Raw genomic sequence first — 17,638 nt, forward strand, 5'->3', positions numbered from 1 at the left:
TGTGTCACATAGTAAGACCCTTTCACACACAAGGGGGGGAAAGCACTGGCTTCATTTTTCTTTTCTTCTATATTACTGCCTTGTTATCTGATATTAATGTTCGTTTGTTTCTCTCTTCACTTAGGCTCTGGAGATGTACAAAGATGATTGGAATAAAGTCTCAGAACATGTTGGAAGTCGTACTCAGGACGAATGCATCCTCCACTTTTTGAGGCTTCCCATTGAGGACCCATACCTTGAAAATTCAGATGCTTCTCTTGGGCCCCTAGCGTACCAGCCTGTCCCCTTCAGCCAATCGGGAAACCCTGTGATGAGCACTGTTGCCTTCCTAGCATCTGTTGTTGACCCTCGTGTAGCATCTGCAGCAGCTAAAGCAGCTTTGGGTATGCACTTCCTGTGGAAGCTTCCTCTCCAGCACTAAAGTCTAGAGCTCAACATTTGCCTCTGGTGTATAAAGTGTATGCTGTGCAAGCATGAGGTTCTGAGTTTGGATCTCCAACACCCAAATAAAAGCTGGAAGTTCCAGTATATGCTTATAGCATCTGTACTGGGAGACAGAAATAAGTGGTCTCACTAGTCATCCTAGCAGGGATAGTAACTCAGAGATAACATGGAAGGAGAACTGATAGAATATTCGTTGATGTCAACCTCTAGTCTGTACACATGGCTACTAGATTGCACCAGCAGACTTTCACCCAGACACAAGTTCACCCCTGCACATACATACAAATCTTTTAAAGAATATCACTTGTGTTAATATACATTTCTTTTATAAATCACAAAACACCCTAAAGATAACATAGGAAAATACAGTTTTTAAGAACATTTTTTCTTTCACCTTTTAAAATGTAGTGTGTGTGTGTGTGTGTGTGTGTGTTCACCATGATACATGTCTGAAGATCAGAGGATTAGTAGTGGAAGGGTGAGCTCTCTCCTACCATGTGTGCCTCATGAATTGAATTGTCAGCGAGGTCACAAGTGTTCATTCTGACTGAACCATGTTGCTGGCCCGTAGAATATTTGTGGAATTAGAGGAGCAGCTAGATATGTTGGCATACAGTATGAAATTGCATCTTTTTGGAGGAAGAAGGAAAAGAATCACAAGTTTGAGGCTCAGCTTGGACTGTAGTGGATATTGTCTCAACCAGCATACATGTACATACACATTGTTTCACTCAAAAAAAGTTTTACAACATTAGAATATTGGCAGAGCTGTAGAATGGAAGCTACTTAATATATTTTCAATAACATTATTTCATCTTTTATATTATAGGATTTTTATTTTTAAGTTTGTTTGATCCTTGGTGTTTTTATGGTTTCCAGTCTACCCAGCAGAGTGGTAAAATTAGGACTAAAATTTTAGTTGCTATTAATAGATCTTTAAACATTTTTAAAGTATCATGAAGAAGGTACTATAATGTTTTAGATAAAACCTGAAGAAGTGATTGGATTGATTTTGTTTTGCCACTGTAACCAAACTGATGTTATTGTGCCAGTTAATCTAAGTCACACGTAGGAGCAAATAGCTCTGCAAAACTAAGATATTATTTTCTCTGTGATCTTGTATCAGAGGAGTTTTCTCGTGTCCGAGAAGAAGTACCCCTAGAATTGGTTGAAGCACATGTCAAGAAAGTACAGGAAGCCGCAAGAGCCTCTGGGAAGGTGGATCCCACCTATGGCTTGGAGAGCAGCTGTATTGCAGGCACGGGGCCTGATGAGCCAGAGAAGCTTGGTGAGTCACATGCTGCATGCAGCATTTGCTTTATAGATGCTTAAGTTTCCTGTCAGTGTGCAAAATTATGGGGTTTGCTTACACGTAAGTAATCAAAACAATCAATATATAACTTTTCTTTTAATTTTAATATATGCTATTTTTCTCACATTCTTGGGTGGGCAAGTGGGGCATGGTGCAGAGAAAGCAAGAGCTAAAACTGTGCCTGGTATCTAGACAGTATCAGTTACTAAGTATTTATGGGTGTGTGGATGTGTGTGTATGTATGTATGTATGTATGTATGTATGTATGTATGTATGTATGTATGTGAGTGATATGTCTAGTTAGTACATGCTTGTGACCATATATACATGGAGGACAGAAGACAACAAATGTCTTCCCATTACTATCATGCATTCTGTTAATCTATTAATCTAAGGCATCACTATATTGTACGTATCTAAATAACATTTAGTTTTTAAGAGATTTTTGTTTAATTATTTTGAATTAAGTTGTAGACAGTATGTTTTTGTGGACATGAAGTAGATTGCAAGTGGTTTATAGAGATAAGGATGTTTTTCTTCAGTAACTAACATGAATACCAGTTTTTTAAAAAATATTTTTTGTATATTTCTCCTTATATATTCGTGTAAGTGCAGGTGCCAGTAGATTCCAGAAAGAGAGTATAGGATCCCTTGGAGTAAGTGTTACAAGCAGATTCAAGCCACCCAGTGTTGATGTTGGGAACTAAATAAACCCTGATACTTTGATAGAATAACCAGTGCTGTTAACCACTTAACTATCTCGTCACTTCCCTAAGCATCCATCGTTAACATTTCTCTATTGCCTGAGTATAACAGCACTGTGCTATTTTCCCTCCCACTCTGTGGGGACTGAGCCCGGAGTCAGGCTTAGGTGTGCCTCTCCCAGATGAGCTGTCTTACCAGTTATAGTTTTTTTTTTTTTAAGGACATAGCATTCATCCAAAGGATGAAATGAGCATGCAGTTAGTGGGTAGTGAAGGTCTCGTCTGTCAGACATCTTACTGTAAATCCTGTTTCTGTTCTTGGTCTCAAGATTTGACTGTCTACAGCTTTATTCCTTAGAGAATCTTTAGCATGTTGAGTTGTGTTTCAACAAACAGGAAGATCAGGAAGACTGTCATTAGCAGATTGTTCACTGAGCTATTTAACAATCTTGTGCAAGTCTCAGTTTGTCTTCATGTGGAAAAGGGGCCAACTGGATCCGCTCATCAGGGTTAAAAACGAGTTTCCAAGGTAGGCCTGGTGTCACAACATTAGTGCCAGGGCTCAAGGCAGAGGCATATATACCTTTGAGTTTGATGCCAGCCCAGTTTAGTCTAAATGTCTTCCAGATAGTTCATAACTGGACCTTGTCTTAGGGTTTCTATTCCTGCATATAAACATCATGACCAAGAAGCAAGTTAGGGAGGAAAGGGTTTATTCAGCTTATACTTTCTACATTGCTGTTCATCACCAGAGGAAGTCAGGACTGGAACCAAAGCAGGTCAGGAAACAGGAGCTGATGCAGAGGCCATGGAGGATGTTACTTACTGGCTTGCTTCCCCTGTCTTGCTCAGCTTGCTTTCTTATAGAACCTAAGAGGGATGGCGCCACCCACAATGAGCTGGGCCTTCCCCTTTGATTACTAATTGAGAAAATGCTTTACAGCTGGATCTTATGGAGGCATTTCCTCAACTGAGGCTCCTTTCTTTGTGATAACTCCAGCTTGGGTCAAGTTGACACAAAACCAGCCACTACGGACCTGTAATCATTAAGAATTGTGTAAGATTTAAGTGACTTTTTGATTCATCTTACCTTCTATGAGGGAGATGAATTTTTGTTACATAACATATATAATTGCCTTTTTAGGTCTGTTGTGTCAAATTAGGCACTTTTTTGTCTTGATAAGTATACACATACCTATCTTGCTACAAAGCATTTGTATCAAGTAAGATAGCAGGTAGAAGTGCAGAAACAGAGAGGGTTCCTAGTAGATAACCACAGAGCTGATTCAGTAATAAAGATTGAGACCTCATTACTTATTTAGAATACATTTAATAGGAACATCGTTTTGTCACAAGCATTTAAGTTTACAACTCCTTCAGCTTTTTAAAAAATGATTTCTGATTCTTTTCCCATCTTTATTTTGCTAGCCGCATTATTTTTAGAATGACTTTAGCAACTGATTCCCTATTTATGCTACGTGCCATCTTGTTTAATTCTGAAAATTAATTATAGTAGGACTTTGTAGCTCATATCTGTGGTCCTAGCATGTAGAAGGCTGACGAAGACTATATAGTGAGACCCTGTCTCAAAGCTTAATATTTTTTTATTCTTTTTTTTTTTTTTTTTTGAAGATTTATTCATTTATTTTGTGTATGAGTACACTGTTGCTGTCTTCAGACAGAAGAGGGCATCCAATTATATTTACAGATGTTTGTGAGCCACCATGTCGTTGCTGGAAATTGAACTTGGGACCTCTAGACGAACAGTCAGTGCTCTTAACCTCTGAGCCATCTCTTCAGTCCTCAAAGCTTAAAATTATATCTTCTATTTATTTTCTTAACTCTGCATATGTGGGTCATCCTACAATATGGGTCAAAGGATTTTGAGCCTTCTGCTCTATTAACACCATCAAAATGGTAACAGAAAGAAGTCTGCATCTGCTCTAGTGTTGATAGTAGTTTAGGGGCTACAAAGATGTCCCAGATGTACTAGGTTTCTTTTCAGAGGACAAAGGTAGATCCCAGCACTCATGGAGGCTCACAGCTATCCATGACTCAGTTCAAGGATCAGATACCCTCATCTCTACTCCAAGGCTACTACACAGCACACTGATGTTTAGGGAAAATATGCAAACACATGAAATTAAATTAAATTAAATTTGTACTTGTTTCCCAGAGAGAGAGAGAGTAAGAGAGCTATCAATAAATGAATAGGGTGACAATTCAGACTAAACAGAAGCTGTTTTCATTGCATTAAAAGATAAATACATACATATAAGAACTTTTTCTGTTTTTCTTTTCAATGGTTCTTTACCGGCTCCATTATTGTATAAAGATATTAATTTAGATAGACTTTTATCTTAGAATTACAACCAATTTTAAAAAGTTGACATCAACTATGGCTTGCCTTACCATAGATAATGTGAGTGTGTGCAAAGGGAATATAAAATTGTGGGTGATTTTCAAAAGCAAAAATGTCTATCACGTTTTTTGATGATGGTGCATATTTATTAACCTATGATGTTTGGAATTTATTTACAAACTACATTTTCTGTTTAACATTCTTCTCCTATCTTACCAGCTTAGTATGTCCTCATAAATTTTGGGACAGGATCTAATTATGTGGAATATCCTGACCTTGTGTTCATAGATTTACCCGTCTTTGGCTCTGCCTTTGGAGTGCTGTGATTAAAGGTGTGAGGCAGCACCATAAGCCAAAAGCTCCATTTTAAAATCTGAACTAAGATCAGAGCATTACTGATCATTCTCTTCCCTTTTCGTCTCACCTTCTGCTTTTTAATTACTTTCATCACATAGATACAATTAAGCAACATACGTTATGTATGATTTTGCTAAGTTTTAAACGTAGTAAAATATGGGATATTTTCACTTCTGAGAAATTTTTTCCTAGTCAGTATTTGTTATAGGATCCACGTAGCTGTTTAATCCACTTCTGTAAAATATGTTCTGTGTGATTACAGTCCAGTTTGGGTTCCCATTCTTAATGGACAGTTAGATTTCTTAAAGCATCTGTGTACACTCTTCATCGCATTCTAATACAGATTCTTTACTACAGAGTAGCTGGGTATATAGTTAGACTAGATGACAGATCAAGACCGTGGACTCACATCACTAGCTTTGTTCTTGTTGGTATCATTTTCATCAGATTTGTTCTTCAGATCTGGAACACATTCAGTCTTGTCCGTTCTTTCTCGTTTGTAAATTTGTGTGCAAACAAATCCTACAGTTACTAGCAATTTAAGAAACACCGTTCTCCCCAAAGCTTGTGTGTCAGTTTTTGTTGGACTAGCAGTTATTCAACACTACCTGGTGTGAGAGTCCCTGCTAGTTGTTAGTGAGTTCGAAATGCCACTTCTGTGAGCTTCCCTCATTTGGGCTTCACTCTCTTTTCTATTTCTGGGTCAATCCATGAAAGAGCTAATTTTGGCTTCTGCTGTTTCCTCATGGTTCTTTTATACAAATGTTTTATTAACTGTTTTCCATGTCGTTTCTCCCATTTTGTTACTCATTACTTTTTGGTCTTTAGAGAAAAGATTTCAAACCTACAGAGCTCTCTCTGCTTCTCCCTCCCTAATGCTGCAATTAAAGAAATATACATATGCCTGGCTTTCTTGGAGACTTTTGTTTTATTGCTTTGTTTAGATTTTTTTTTCTGGGAATATGAGATTTTTTGCATGTATATCTGTATCTGCATGCCTACTGCCCTCAAATAACAGAAGAGGACATTGGATTACCTGGTCCTGGAGTTATGGATAGTTTTGAGCCACTGTATCAGTCAGTGCTGGAAATGAAACCTAGCTCCTTTACAAGAGCAACAGCTCGTCTTTTTAAATATTCCTTCTAAATAGAGTTAGCTTCATGCTTTTTTGTTTTATTTATGTTATAACTTCATTTTGTATCAGTTTTTGGCTGTTTTCTGTTGTCTTTTCTCCTGTCATTCAGTTATTTTCTTTTACCTTGAAAATTTCATAAAAAATAACAATGGATCTTGCTCATTCTTTTGCCACTTCAAATCCAATTCCCTTGCCCTTTGTGTCCTCATCTTTATGTTCTTCTTTAAAAAAAAAAAAAAAAACAAAAAAGATCTTTCAATCAAATCCCTACCTGATATCAGTGTAGCACACCTTTAACCTCAGTGCTGGGGATGGCGACAAACTAGATATATGATCAACTTCTAGATACATAAAAAAGAAAAAAAAGCCCCTAAGTTCAAATTAGTGCTGTTTGTATGAGCTGGATTGGACATTGAATTGGAACCACACGGGCTTTGGTTTTGCGCAATTCTATGAAAGGATCAGAGGGTTCTCTCTTCCTCGAGCTTGACTCGACTGACCACGATTTAAGTTTTTGACAGTGATTATGTGTTGATGAGATAGTTCCATTCAAGTCCTGGACCTAGAGTTTGCATGATTTGGTGCTACTTCTGACACTGTTTTTTTTTTTTTTTTTTTTGCCTTTGGAAAGGTAGCTGCTAATCGTCATTATTCTGGAAGCAAGGAGATTGGTGGACTCATGTTAAAATACTAGACAACTGTTTTCCTAATTTGAGCATTGTGTTTTATAAACAAGCCAGTTTAAAATGTTAAAATTCTCTTACTGATAATAAATACTTGCATTTATTTACAGTGGTATAAAATTTTGATCAGTAGTGTGTTGTTTTTGTCTGAGCTGGTTGTTAGAGGCAGGCAGATCTGAGTTCAAGGCCAGCTTGATCTATAGAACAAGCTCCAGAACAGCCACGGCTACACAGGGAAACCGTGTATTGAAAAACCAGTAAACCAAGTGTTTTCCTGTTTTTTTGTTTTTTTTGTTTTTTTTGTTTTTTGTTTAAACAATATTCTTTTTCTATAACATTATATGACTCCTTCCACTATACCCCATTCCAGAGACTGACTTCAGATCATATTTTTTCTCAATTCTAACAGCAATTTTTTATTTTTGGGCTGGAGAGGTGACTCAATGGTTAAGAGCACTGCTCACAACCATCTGTAAATGGACCCAGTGCCCTCTTATGGTGTGTCTGAAGACAAAACCAGTGTACTCACATAAATGAAATGAAGAAATCTTTTTTTTTAATTCTTAAAATTTTAAAAATTATTTAAATATGTTAAATAATTTTTTTAAGCTCATTTCTGTTAAACTGTATTAGGTATTTCCTACGTGGTCTAGAGCAACATTATCTCCTGCTTTCTAACTTTTTTCATATCTTGAATTGGGACCACATATACACAATTATATATTTTGTCTCCTTAATATTGCTATTTTGACTATATGTGTTCTCCTTTTTTTCATGGTTTTGAAGTCATTTATACTTTTGTGGCTAAGGCAGGTCACACCCTTGTGTCCAGACTGGTTGACTTTTGCTCTCCCTGGCCAGAATTAGGTCCTTTTATGGTTTCTTCAAATTCAGGACTAAGCAATGTTTCTACAGTGCTGATTATGCACTCATTAGATGGTTGTTAAATAAAATGAGCTACATTTACTATTATTATATCCAGAAAATCTATGTAAGCATAGTTCATTTTCTCAAGTAAAAATCATTACAATCAAGAGAGCTACATCAAGAAGAAATGATAACATCGTGTTAGTCCTATCTGTCGACCCTGGTATCTTGTCTCGCTATCCCTTCCCAGCTTAACCACTGCCCTGCTTTTGAGACCATTATTTTGACAGCATTACTCCCATACCCTTTTACCTACTCATAAAGTATGTGTTATTTACATCCGACTTCTTTTTTAACCAGATTACTGATTAATTATTTCAATTAGAAAACTATTTCAGGTGCTCTACAATACACAGATTTTTTTTACACATTTCTATATTCTTTTTATTCTTTCACTTGTAGAAGGGTCTGAAGAAGAGAAGATGGAAACAGATCCTGATGGTCAGCAGCCTGAAAAGGTAAGCCTGCCCAGATGTCTCTTCACTAACAGTCCTCCCTGTGCTGGTTTTCAGATTTTTTGATATCCTAAGTCTTCTTCAAGGGACAACCAGTGGATTTACAGTCTAGCAGAATGGACACTGTTCACACTGATTCTTCACTGGTTCCCTCCACAGCCAGTTCTCTTTTTGTGCCCTGCAGTTCACAATTAGGAGTATTCTTATAACAGTTGTTTTTTATGAATATTGAATTGTATGCCTTGTGTTTTATATTTGTTCTAGAGGAGAATTTCATAATATTAAGTGATTTTCTAGGACAGTTAGCTGCCAACAGTAGAATACTTAAATAAACAATTGACGATGAGCTGACATTTGAGATCGGTTTTAAAGAGCAAAAAGAAGTGTAAAGACTGATTTGGAGGTTCTGGATTCATTGTGTGCATATACATGAGTAGGGATTTGAGGCTGTGGTTTCATGTAGTAGTATGACATTATATAGTTAAGGCAAAACTACATTTAATACAGTTGGTACCGTTCTCCAGTGATACCACACAGTAAGTAGTTTTACATTCTCAATTTCATTTTATTCTTTCGTCGTGGGTTGTTGTGTTTGTGTTGAGGCCAAGTCTAACTATGAATTTCTGGCTGACTGGAACTCATTACTGTTGATCAATGTTTTTTCAACTCACAGGTTCTTTACCTTCATTTGTCTTCTCAATGCTGATGCCCTGCACCCTGCTTTTCTTTATTTATTCTTTGGGTGTGTGTGTGTGTGTGTGTGTGTGTGTTCTACTTGCATGTACATCTGCACCACTTGTATGTCTGGTGCCTGAGGAATCTAGAAGAAAGCATCTGGTCTCCTGGTACAGGATTACAGGTGGTTGTGAGCGGCTAAGAGGATACCAGGAATTCCTCCTGGGTCTTCTGAAGAAAAACCAGTGTCCTTGACTGTTGAGCCTTTTCTGCAGCCTTTCCAGTTTTTACAGACTGTTCTGTAGTCTGTCTAAGGTCACAGATTTCAAAATACCCAGGTGTTGAACCGTTGAGTTGGTTTTCAGTCACCAACACAAATCACTCTTCTATGTTGCTGAAGCCATCAGTAAGTGCCTTGACAAAATCATTTCATCAGTTTCCTCTGTCAGCCCTTGAGAGGTGGAGGGATCACCCTTGTCATTTGGGTCACTAGAACCCACATAAATATATAAAAACCGGTGCCCATCATAGCCTGCCTATAATTTTAGCCTCAGAAGGCAGAGATTGGATCCCCAAGCAAGATGACTTTTAAGAAACCCCACTTCATTGAATAAGGTGTAAGAGTGATTGGAGTTGATTACTGATGTCAACCACAGACCTCTCGGCATATGTTCCCACAAACATGCATGCATATACATGGGGGGGGCGCAAATCCACTGTGTGTATGTAGTTCTTATGTTTTTTTTTTTAATCAATAAATTATATTTTTTGTGTACTGTAAACCTGGTCTTTATTAATAGAGGTGCAGACACATCAGGCATTATATGCTTGAGTTGTATCATCTCATGACAACCCAGTTGGTTACAAATATATATCTCAGACTTACTCTCTTCTTTAGGTCTGCCTTACCAGGCCCTTCCAAATCTAGTCTATTGCTTGCCATCATCCATGAAACCTATTGTTTGCTTCAGATGGTTACAGTCCTGACAGGCTGCTCTCTTGTTTTTATGACTTACAGGCAGAAAATAAAGTGGAGAATGAATCGGATGAAGGTGATAAAATACAAGATCGAGAGAATGAAAAAAACAGTGAGAAGGAACAAGACAGTGACGTCAGTGAGGATGTCAAGCCAGGTGACTTGGGCCCTGTTAATCCTGTAACTTTACAAAGGCAATGGAGAAGTTCTGGTCATTAGTACAGAAATACCTTCTCCTTTAAACATGTTAAGAACAATTTTTTTTTTGTTAGTGTTTATAGAATTGTTTATATGCTTTTTTTTGACAACATCTCACTTTGTAGCCCAGGTTGGTGTGAAACTCAGAGATCTTATGCATCAACTTCTTGTGTATGTTTTAATTCTTGGATTTTTTTTCTGTGTGTGGGTGTTTTTCCTGTGTGCTTGTCTATGTACCACATTGTGCATATCTGTTTACCACTTGTGTGCGTTGCCCTTGGAGGCCAGAAGTGAGGGTTGGACCCTTTGAACTAGAGTTCTCAACAATTGTGAGTACTCAACTATTATGAGCTGACATTCAGGTGTTGAGAGGAGCTGTGGTTCTGGGGAGAGCTGCCAGTGAGTTCTCTTGATCACTTTTTGATAGTGTCATGTCTGTTGTTTTTAGACAGTGGCTCAAATAACACAAGCTGACCTGAAACTTGCTTTGTAGTTGATGTTTGTTTTGAACTCCTGATCTTCCTTCCACTTCTTCCCAAACAAGAGGATTTCAGGCTTTTGCCACTATGCTGTTTTGTTTTTTTTGTTTTTTTTTTTTCTTTTTTTTCTTTTTTTTCTTTTTTCCTTTGGATTTAAGGTGTAGGGGGATAATTGAGCCTACAGTATTTCACATACTGTACCACTGAGCCAAATTCATGGCCCTGCTTGGTGGTTTGTTTGTTTTAGGCCTGATATTTACTAAGCTGACCAAACTAGCCTTAAATTGAGTCTATAATCTAGGCAGTCTTTGTACTTGCTATCCTTTAGACTAAGCCTCTAGAGAAGCTGACTTTTCAGCTCTCCAGAGTGCTAAGGTTAAAGTTTTGGTACCACCCTGCCTCTCTCTTGGGTTTATTTAACAGTTAGATACCAGAGCTTATTCTGGTAGCTACTTTATCTCTTTGTTTTCAATAGACATTAAGCAAATTTAAATTACCTTGCTTGTCTTTTGGTCTGTGTTTGTATCTGTTTCCTATTTCCTGTTTGTTTTGGGGGGCAGAGGAAGGAGGGTTAAGGGAATAGAGGTATAGAAAGAGAGGGGACAGAGAGGGAGAGGGGTCAAAGAGAACCTATTTCATATTTATTATGTCCCTTGTTCTTTTGGAGGTGTGTTACTGTGTCTGCCCAAATTATGCCACTTTATTCTGTCCGTTGCACTAACATCCCATCATGTCTGTCTCACACTTGTGGTGTATTATTTTTCCTGTCTGATTTTGTTCAGATTTGGGGGTCCTTCTCATATCATTCTGCTGCTTGTTGAACAGATAGAGTCTTAGGCTGTATTTTCACAAGCTTGCCATTTATATCCAGAGGAACTGTCCTGAGAAAAATGACACAAAGACAAAGTATGCCACTTCCAAAATATCCCCGTGGATGTGTGCCTAAATGCAGGAAGGTGATTCAGTGAAACTCCTTTTTAAAAAGGGGAGGGGGGTTGTAACATCATCAGCCCTAGTTTATCGTGTGGGAAAAGTGGTTAAGAAGGGTCCTGAAGCAGTTATACCCTAATAAAGCTTTTTTAAAAATAATTTTCAGAAGAAAAGGAGAATGAAGAGAACAAAGAGCTCACTGATACATGTAAAGAAAGAGAAAGCGATACTGGGAAGAAGAAAGTGGAACACGAGATTTCTGAAGGAAATGTTGCCACAGCCGCAGCAGCTGCTCTGGCCTCAGCTGCTACCAAAGCCAAGGTTTGCCCCAACAGCCCCTTCCCATGCTCTGTTAAGCCATGAATGGTCATATTGTTTTTAGTTAATTGGGAACATTTAGTATAAAGAGCCTGCCTCCCAGCAGGATGACTGTTTGCTTGAATGGCATTTCTAGGTTAAGAAATCCCCAGGCAGAAGGAGGGTGTTGAGAGTAGATCCGGTCCTATGGGTGATGGGTTTTCATTCATTGTTGCCTTTAGCTTTGCAAAGGCCACAGTTGAACACATAGTCTGAATTCCCTCGAAGCGTCTCTTTTTATTTTTATTTTGTCTGTGGAAACTGACTGTGGAACCATTGTTCCAATAATTTTACCAGATTGAAATATTTATGATTTTAAAGACAAAGTTTTCCTTTTTGTATAAATACTTCATCCTGATATTACAGACTGAAAAGAGAGAACCTAAAATAGCTTTTTCTTCTTGAATTTGCCAGCTTTTCTGGGGGTGGTTTTTTCTATTTATAACAGAGTATCGGCTGCACTGCATATTCAAAAAGACAGGAAAATGTTATTTTCCCACGCTTCGTGCTAATTTAGCATTTTAAAACATTCTAAAGATGAATATATGAAAATTTTGAAAATTTGCATTCATTCTTCCTGAGTGGTTTCTTTCCATTATAATTTATCATATTCAATAGTTTCTGGAACATTACTAGTCAATACATCTTGGGCATTTCCTCACACATGTCTGCAGGTGTTCTTTCGTGGCTCTTCAGACCACTCTGCTAGTGTGAATACTTTATCTGTTAAAGCTGTAGGTGTGATTCATAGCAAATTTTCAGGTAAATCATTTCAAAATACAGAATCGTTTGGAGTTTGTGCCCAGACTCAGGTGGCTATAAGTCCTGGAGCATCTCCAGTGGTACTCAGCCTGGGGACATACCTGCTTTTTAGTGTAATACCTGTGCATCCTGCATATTTATTGTTGCACATATTTTTCAAAGGCACCTTTTTTGGATTGTGGGTTTGGTTTTTTTTTTTTTTTTTTTTTTTTTTTTTGTTTGTTTGGGTTTTTGTTGTTGTTGTTGTTGCTGCTGCTGCTGCTGCTTTGTTGTTTTTGTTTTTTGGGGGTTTTTTGAGACAGGGTTTCTCTGTGTAATAGAGCCTTAGCTGTCCTGGATTCTCTTATATAGAGAGGCTGGCCTCAAACTCATTGACGATTCATCTGTTTTTGCCTCCCGAGACTGGGACTAAAGACATGCACAACTATGCTGTGCTCAAAGATACTTTTCAATCTATATGCTTTTTCTCTTACCCATTTTACCACAACCAACCTCTGCCTCCCAAATATAGGATGAAAGTTGTGCGCTGCTATGCCTGGCGCTCTTGTGAGTTTTGAGGCATGGTCTTGTGTAGAAGAACTAATATAGGTGAGGATTGATTTGCAAAGTTTTCTCTTCATGCCTTTCGTTGTATTATTTGTGCATCGAACTGTGTTGAGTTTTGCTTGTTATTTTGAGACAGGATATCAATCACTATGCAGCCATGGTCACCCTGCCTCTGAATGCTGGGATAATGTGTGTTTCACCATGCTCAGATCTATATGAATTCTCACTTGTACATACTATCGCTGAGGACTATCTTATCAGCAATAGACTAGGGACTACAAGAGCTTCCCTCTATCCTACTTTAGACCTGTTACCTTTGCTGCTCTTTGGTTCCTTGATCTTTGTTTTTCCCCTGACTTTTCTAGTACCTTTCACTCTTGTGCTAGGGACCAGCCACTGTGAGATATTCCTCTCCCAATTCTTCCCTAATTCCACTATCCCATTACCCACAGTGCAGTTGACATGCTCTTTTGTGTTTGTTTTATTTATGTATAAGTATGTATCTGTGTGAGTATATGCCTCATAAATGTTTCACGCCCCATAGAGGCCAGAGACATTGAATCTTCTGAAATGTGAGATAAATAGGTAGTTTTCAGCCACCTGCTATAGGTGATCAAATTGAATTAGGCCCTCTGGAAGAGCAGTACAGAATCTAAACTGCTGAGCTTTCTCTCTAAACGGGTTAATTTGGTTTTGTCATGGGTATGGGTCTTTTGCCTGCATGTGCATCTGTATCATGTTTGTGCCTGGGTCTTGCTGAAACTAGGGCAGGATACCTGGTTCCTGGAACTGGATGGAGGTAACCTGCTATGTGGGTGCTTGCAATCAAATTAGGGTCCTCTGCAAGAGCAGCCAGTGCTCTTAACCACTGAGTCATCCCGTTTGTTAGTATTTATGGTGAAATAAGTGGGGCAGATGAGCCTTCAGCTCTGAAGTGTTCATGAATGATCTCACCCATGTGAGCAGCGCCCGCTCCAGAAATGCATGGTGACTGACCTCCAGAAACTTCCACATTTAGTGTGTGTGAGGGTCAGTTGATGACTTTAGGGAGTTGTCTTTACAGAATTAGTTTTCTCCTGTCTTCATATAGGCCCTCGGAATCAAGATGAGTCCATAAGACACACTTCATCACCCAGAGTCATTTCACAAGTTATTTGTGCCATTTTTACTTTATATAATTATAATCTCATATTACTAATAAGGTTTTTTTAATATTTATTTACTTTACGTATATATGAGTACAGTGAAGCTGTCTTCAGACACACCCGAAGAGGGCATCAGATCTCATCAAAGATGGTTGTGAGCCACCATGTGGTTGCTGGGAATTGAACTCAGGACCTCTGGAAGAGCAGTCAGTGCTCTTAACCGCTGAGCCATCTCTCCAGCCCATCAATACGTTTTTTTAGAGGTCACTTCTCATGAACATGAAAGTTAAAGACTTGCTACTTGGTTTTTCGTTTGTTTTTGTTTGTTTGTTCGATTTTATTTTACAATTCAGAGTCACACTCCAGGCTGGCCTTCCGCTTAAGAGTTCCACCTGCTCCTGCTTCCCCAGGCTCTTTATTAAAGGCGTGCTCCACCACTCCTGGCTTCTAGTGTTCAATATTAAAGCTCATTTCCCTTTAAATCTCTCATAGTAGTGCAGTTTCTGCTGTCTAGCTTTCATGTTTGAGTTTAGTGCCTTATAGCTGGGTCTGAGAGCTCATAGCACATATTCATTTTTGTGCTGCATAGTAATCAGGGGGCATAGAATTCACTTAAATTACTATAATTAGCAAAGTTTCGCCAAGCATTCCAAGTTTCTCTTACTCTTACTTTGTTCTGCTGTGTCTATAAACAGCATTGTTATTCAGTGTTTGTCACCCTCACACGCAGAGGTAATTAGAGTCTCTGCATCTAGCTCTTAAACAGATGCATTGCTTCTGGCCTTTTTAACACCCTGTTGCCATGTGGAACCTCCAGGAACATGTCCATTTTGCAAATCATCTCCTGATGAGATGTGCTGGGCCACACCTGCAGTAAAATGGGGCTGTGTGCAGGCATGTCGCTCATGGCTAGGTGCTCTGGGTTTCCATCTGTCTGTGTATGGAGACTTAGAAAGAAGGGGGACCTGATACTTACTTTTGGGATAAACTATGAACTTCATACCCAGGATATATTGTCTTTTAGAAATAATGTTCCTTTTATTGAATTTTTTAAATTCTCTCAGATATTTAAAATTGTTATCTACTTACTTCAAATTTCTCCCTAACCTATTCTATGTCTACAACAGACTAAGATGGCAAACACGGATTTATGTTCATGGGAACTGGTCAACAGGGCAACATTTTCTCACCCCTCAATCATATATCATTGCTGCTGCTACGTCACAGGTGTTGGGGTATACTTAAATTAAGTGGTTTAAGTTTTGGATTCATCATAGCTCTATTTAACACTGCTGTGCATAGATGGCAAAGCAAAGGTTGGTCTGTTGGGCCACTTTGTCAACAGGAATTAACATGTACGCACTGGAAACCCTGCCACAAACTAAGGTGACTTCATTTTTCTTCATCATCTTTTGTGGGGTTTTCTGCATCCATATCTTTTCTGGGCATAACCCCAATCCATTCATCAGGTTTTATTAAATAGTTGTGATTCTTCTGGTCCCTCTGTGGAGACCCTTGGTCGCACTGTTACCAGGCTTCTCATAATGTGTAGCCTGAATAGCAGGATTTTCCTGCATCGACTGGTATATGTGCTTCGTTTTCATTAGCGTGTACAGGAAAGGAAGTCTTAAGTTCTCAACTTGAGAAATGAGCGCTCTGAACCCCGAATTGACTACTACTGTTCGTGCCTCTGATTTGAATTCCATTATACCTCAAGAGGTTTGAAGTCATACTTTAACTCTTCAAAAACCTTTTTTGTTTGTTAAGATATCAGACCTCTTTTGTTCTTTATTCTTATTGTATACCTGTATATATATGCATATATATTTCTAAATGTAACCTGTTCATAAGTTAGAACCTAATTTCACCAACATGGCTGCCCAAACATGAGCTAGACAAGCGTGAATAGTTAGTTATTCAACCAATAGACAAGTTTCAGCCCTGTACAAAAAAAATCACAAAATCTTTGTTTTTTCCTTTATAACTTGTTACTTGTTATGTGGAATACTGAGATTTTCCTGATTTTCATTCTTAAATTTTCAATGATACTGATATTTTTTTATTTTAACCTTTTTTTTGGGGGGGGGCCCTTCTAGCTTGTGTATGGGTGAGCTGCTGTTTTGAAAAGACATGTTTTAACATTTTCTACTTAGTAATATATGGGGGTGCCTCCAATTCCTACATAAATCTCAAGGAGTCAGAATATTTTGTGCCAAATCCTACAATTTTCAGTAAGATTCACGTAAAAGTGGGACTAAAATTAGTGACACTGATCCTCTCAGGACGGGCTGCTGGTAGGACACAGCTGAAGAGGAAATGCCATTTTATTAACATCTGTTTGTAACTTAAATTTTGTGTCATATACATTGGGAGGGGGTTGCTTGTTTATTTGTTTCAAAAAAAGACATTATGAACCTCTGAGATTGAAAAGAATTTGCAGACATGAATACCTAAGTCTAGTTTTCTTTTGAAAAAAGAGATTTGCTGTGGCAACTAGGCACCTACAGTCAGACACTCAATAATAAGTTACATATTTAAATGAAATTATAAATTACATAATACTCAATGATAACCAGCTTAAGATGTTTAAAAGTTTATTTGGGTCCTTGATGTATGTCATGAGAGATTTAAGTGCACTGCTGTAAGAATATAACATCAACTCTTACTTAGAGATAGTCTCCGTCACTTGTACATGATACTGGCTTGTTATTATCTATAAAGGAATGGCAGTCAAGGCTAGAGAGATTGTTGCATGGTTAATAACAGTTGCTGCTCTTGTAAAGAAACAACCTAAGTTTAGTTTCCAGTACCCACTTTGGGTGGAAAACAGGTACCTGTAACTCCAGGTGTAGAACATGTGATGCCTTCATCTAGACAGACATTTGCCCACCTACTATTTTTTTCATGAAAAAATGATCAGCTGGGTGTTAATCCTAGCACTTTGGGCTGAAACAGGTGAATCCCAGAATTAAAGGGTAGCTTGGTCTGCAGAGTGATCTCCACAAAGGTCAGGGCTAAACAGAGAAACCCTCTTCTGAAAAACCAATAAAATAATCTTTAAAGAATAGTAGTTAAACCTATGAAATCTCCACTTTGCTTTCAGAAGCCTACCTTAAATGCATATTAACTCTTAGGTTCTATAGGAAATAAAGAGGTTAGAGGGCCTTCCCTACATGATATTCAATTTGTGT

At 38.2% G+C, this 17,638-nt stretch overlaps 1 protein-coding gene across 2 annotated transcripts in view; it reads left to right on the forward strand.

Annotated features, from left to right (window-relative positions):
• Nucleotides 1–17,638, forward strand: part of SMARCC1 (SWI/SNF related BAF chromatin remodeling complex subunit C1) — a 90,601-nt gene that overhangs the window by 51,815 nt on the left and 21,148 nt on the right. For both annotated transcript variants that reach the window (XM_080934716.1, XM_080934717.1), the window contains 5 exons: nt 125–383; nt 1,571–1,732; nt 8,327–8,382; nt 10,073–10,187; nt 11,804–11,958. In XM_080934716.1, coding sequence (XP_080790842.1) covers nt 125–383; nt 1,571–1,732; nt 8,327–8,382; nt 10,073–10,187; nt 11,804–11,958 — 747 coding nt within the window. The remainder of the gene's footprint in view (nt 1–124; nt 384–1,570; nt 1,733–8,326; nt 8,383–10,072; nt 10,188–11,803; nt 11,959–17,638) is intronic.

Source organism: Micromys minutus (genome assembly GCF_963924665.1).
Source record: "Micromys minutus genome assembly, chromosome: 21".
In the NCBI taxonomy this organism is placed as follows: Eukaryota; Metazoa; Chordata; class Mammalia; order Rodentia; family Muridae; genus Micromys; species Micromys minutus.